The sequence below is a fragment of the Helianthus annuus genome, chromosome 2 (assembly GCF_002127325.2).
Source record: "Helianthus annuus cultivar XRQ/B chromosome 2, HanXRQr2.0-SUNRISE, whole genome shotgun sequence".
NCBI classification, from domain to species: domain Eukaryota; kingdom Viridiplantae; phylum Streptophyta; class Magnoliopsida; order Asterales; family Asteraceae; genus Helianthus; species Helianthus annuus.
In genome coordinates, this window is record NC_035434.2 from 46,129,361 (window position 1) to 46,133,402 (window position 4,042).

The 4,042-nt window shown below is 41.3% G+C and overlaps 1 protein-coding gene across 1 annotated transcript; it reads right to left on the reverse strand.

The window, feature by feature from the left end:
- Positions 1-374: 374 nt before the first annotated feature.
- LOC110894637 lies at positions 375-2,144 on the reverse strand. Its single transcript, XM_022141864.1, has one exon. It carries the CDS (start codon positions 2,142-2,144, stop codon positions 375-377), a length of 1,770 nt encoding a protein of 589 aa, XP_021997556.1.
- Between the last annotated feature and the right edge of the window lie 1,898 nt (positions 2,145-4,042).

Genomic DNA, 4,042 nt, shown 5'->3' on the forward strand with positions numbered 1-4,042 from the left:
GCTTCTGCTTGAGTAGACCATGTAAATTTTGGCATTTTGAGAATATCGGTTAACGGAGTAGCAAAACGTGCATAATCGCGAACAAACCTTCGATAATAACCCGTGAGACCTAAAAAGGCCCGCAAGGTGGTCATAGAATTGGGATTGGGCCACGATTGAATGGCCTCCAACTTTTCAGGATCAGCTTGCACGCCATCAGCTGATATCAAATGACCCAAAAAAGGTAGCACCGTAGCTCCAAAAATACACTTTGATTCTTTTGCATGAAAGTGGTTAGCTATAAGTGTTTCCATAACAAACTTGAGATGGTCATAATGTGCATCCATAGAAGGGCTGTATATGAGAATATCATCGAAAAATACCAAGACGAACTGTCATAACACGGGACGAAAAAGATCATTCATAGCGGACTGAAAAGTTGACGGAGCATTTGTAAGGCCAAACGGCATCACTAAAAACTCGTAATGGCCGTCAATGGTATGAAATACCGTTTTTCCAATGTCGCATGAAGCCACTCGAATCTGATGGTAACCGGTGCGTAAATCAATTTTAGAGAAAACCGTTGCACCGTGGGGAACCGGCGAAGAGTACGGGCTATGACTCGGTTGGATAATACCATCACGTAACATTTCTTTGATTAAGTCGGTCATAACTTGCTTTTGGTAATGAGGATATCGATATGGTTTCACATTGACGGGTTTGGCGTCGGGTAGGGTAGGAATATATTGATCGTGTTTGCGTGGTGGTGGAAGGTCGTGGGGTGTGTGAAACAGGATTGCAAATTGCTGGAGGAGGGAATGAATGGTAGGTTTGGGATGATAAAGTGGAGGTGGTGTAGGTGGAGCTGTAGGTTGATGGTGGAATACCAAAGTGTGCATGGAAGCTATGGATGCATGTTTCAGTAAGGTATTTAATGAACTAGGTGAAACTATGGTGTTTAGAGATTCTCCTGTGAGAATAAATGGGTGGTCATCTTTTACAAAGGTGATGGTGGGGATCGAAAAATCGGCAGTAACGGGTGCTAAAGAGCCGAGCCATTCCATACCCAAAACAACGTCGGCACCTTCAATCGGAAGAACATAAAGTGGAACTTGGAATACCTGCTTGTTTAGTGTTAACGACACGTTTGGAATGTATCCTTTGCATTGAAGGTGTTCACCATTACCCACCATGACGGAGAAGGGTAGGACTTCGTTGGTGGTTAACTGCAGAAAGGCGGCAAGACGTGGGTGCAATATGTTGTGTGTGCTTCCCGAGTCCACCAAAACATTTACATTATGGCCATTAATTCGCCCCGTAACACGAAGTGTCTTTGGTGAATGCAACCCGAAATATGCTGCCGTAGACAAGATCAACAACTCCGGTGGTTGTTCCGATAGCAGTTGATCTATTTGGTCTGTTGTGGTGTGGTCGGGGTGTTCCTCATTGTCCAGAATGATTAGAAATTGTGGAGGATTGCATTTGTGGCCCGGAAAGTAACGTTCCGGACAACGATAACACAAACCTTCAGCGCACCGTTTTTGAAGTCCCTTCGGGGATAACCGTGTCAGCGGTAGAGGCCGGGGTGGAGTTGGTGGTGTTGATTTAGGAGCAGCTTGTAAGAAGGGTTCGGAAAGGATTGTAGTGTTGGGTTTTGTAGTCATGGAGGTAGAAGGATTTGAAAAAGTACGTGGGTTATATGGAGGTTTAGTTGGTAGCAGGGAAGCAAATTTGTCTTCGATGCGTCGAGCTAGACCAATGGCATCATGGATTGTGGTGGGTTTATGTAATGCGAGTTCCGATTGGATTTCCGATTTAAGCCCGGAAATGAAACAGTTTCTCAAGGCTTCGGTCGACAACCCGATAACACAATTACTAATCTTCTCGAACTCGGCTTGGAAAGCTTGAACCGTAGAGGTTTGTTTAAGTTTAAAGAGGACCGCTTGGTGGTTTTCATAGTCTGATGGACCGAAACGAAGTTCAAGAACGCGAGTAAACGTCGTCCAGGTTCCTAATAAGTGATTATTGGCCAAATATTTGTACCAACTAATCGCTTCGCCAGTGAAATGGAACCCAGCTAAGGTAATTCGTTGATCGACTGAAACTGAATAGTATGTGAAATAGTTATCCGCCTGGAAAATCCAGTCAAACGGGTGTGGTGCCATCCAAAACGGGTAGATGAATTTTTGGCGTGCGGGCGTTGGAGTTGGGTGGGGCGACTTGTGGGAACGGTGGTGGTGGGGTAAACAATGGACCGGCGGTAAGAGCTTTTGTGTGTTTGTTGATAGAGGAAATGAGGGTGTTAAGGGTTGTTTGGAGGGTGTCGAAATTGGCTGTGGAGGTTTCATTGTTCAGCAGGACTTTCTCCATGCGTTCCATCATGGAAGCCATGGATTCGTCACTGGGACCAGAATCTTTGTGAGGAGGCATTGAGAAGGGGAATGAAAGCACCAAATAATGTGACCCGTAAGTGGGTTATGTCACACCCCAACCGATGGCGGAAACATCGGGATGAGACGAAGTGTGTATAGATTGCTAGAGACGTCATAACACTATGTGACAATATTTAATTAAATTCAAATTTCATTGCAATACTAAATTGTCATACAAGATTCAAATAGAAATAACAACATAGTTTCAAATTGTAACATAACAACAAAGATAGATTAATCTAGGTGTGTATCTAGTCCACCCTAAATCTTGTTTCGTCTTGAGTATCGTCTCAATAATTAACCTGCAACATGTATTAAAATAGAGTTCAATGCAAAAGCAAAGGCGAGTATACAAGTTTGACTACATAGCATAATAGAATAAAACTCATATCCAACATGTTACTAAGTGAATAAATTTACTAGCAATGCAATTTTTGGCGTACAATATGATCAAACCCATGAATACAACGCATAAAAATAGCCTAATCCCAATCGTTCAGCGGGGTGGTAATGTTTAACTTAACAATACCCAATTAGAATAGCGGTCGGGGCGTTAATCCTATAGCGCTATAATTGTTAAGGTGGGCTAGCAAAGTTAATGAGCATATAACGTTCCAAATCGTTCATAGAGCATACAAGCATAGCAAATATTCATAATAGTTTCATGTCACGTTCATAGATAGAGTATGTTTTGTTTAAGCATAAAAGTTGTTTTGAATAGGTATACATGTTGCATCCCAAAGTGTAAAGGGGAAAAAGGGATCGAGTATACTCACTAAATTGCATATGCTTTCCGATTATCCAAAGTGACGAAGTCGTTGAGACTAGAAAGTTGAATGTGTTCGATTTAGAGTTCAAGAGGTGTTTACATAAGGTTCTAGGGATTTGGAGTTTAAATAACATGAAAATAACCATATGAAAATAATCATCTAACACCTATGACACTTGTTCTTGACACTATGAAACTCTAAAAGAGTTTAAATGTTTTCATGGAACAAGGTTCCATTAGAATCGTGACAAGTTGTCAAGGCCTAAGATGATACAATCTACTAGCTTGACGAATGTCCATTAGTTCATCACCAAGAGTTCGATTGTTCGAATATTACATAAGTATTATATAGAGCATAGTATATCATATAAGTCAAGCATGAGGTAGAAGACTAAGGTCTTCATTTAGGCACCTCAAAGTGTCATAGAAACCATACATGAGGTAGGAAGAACAAGCTCCCATTTAGGTACCTCCAATGTTCACCACTACACTTGATGTAAAGACATTCAAGGAGGGTCTTGAACTTACATAAGAAATGAAATGAACAACTATTCTATGAGAAAACATCAAGAAGTGAGTGGATGAACACGAAAGATAGCCCAAGCTAGTCTAACCATCACACTTTTACCAAGCTTCAAGCTTGAACACATCTTGTGGGTAGAACCCTAGCTAAAACAGAAAGTTTATGAGGTTTAATCCTCAGATTTTAAGTGTCTCAACCTTGTTTTTAAGCCTAACTAACCATAGGAGTGGTTATAAGCATAAGGACATAGGTTTGAGTGAGTTAAACTCATGTCTAAACAAAGATTAATGAAAACAAACTTAAACAGTGGACTTTGAAGCCTTTTTGCCGGAGTTCCAG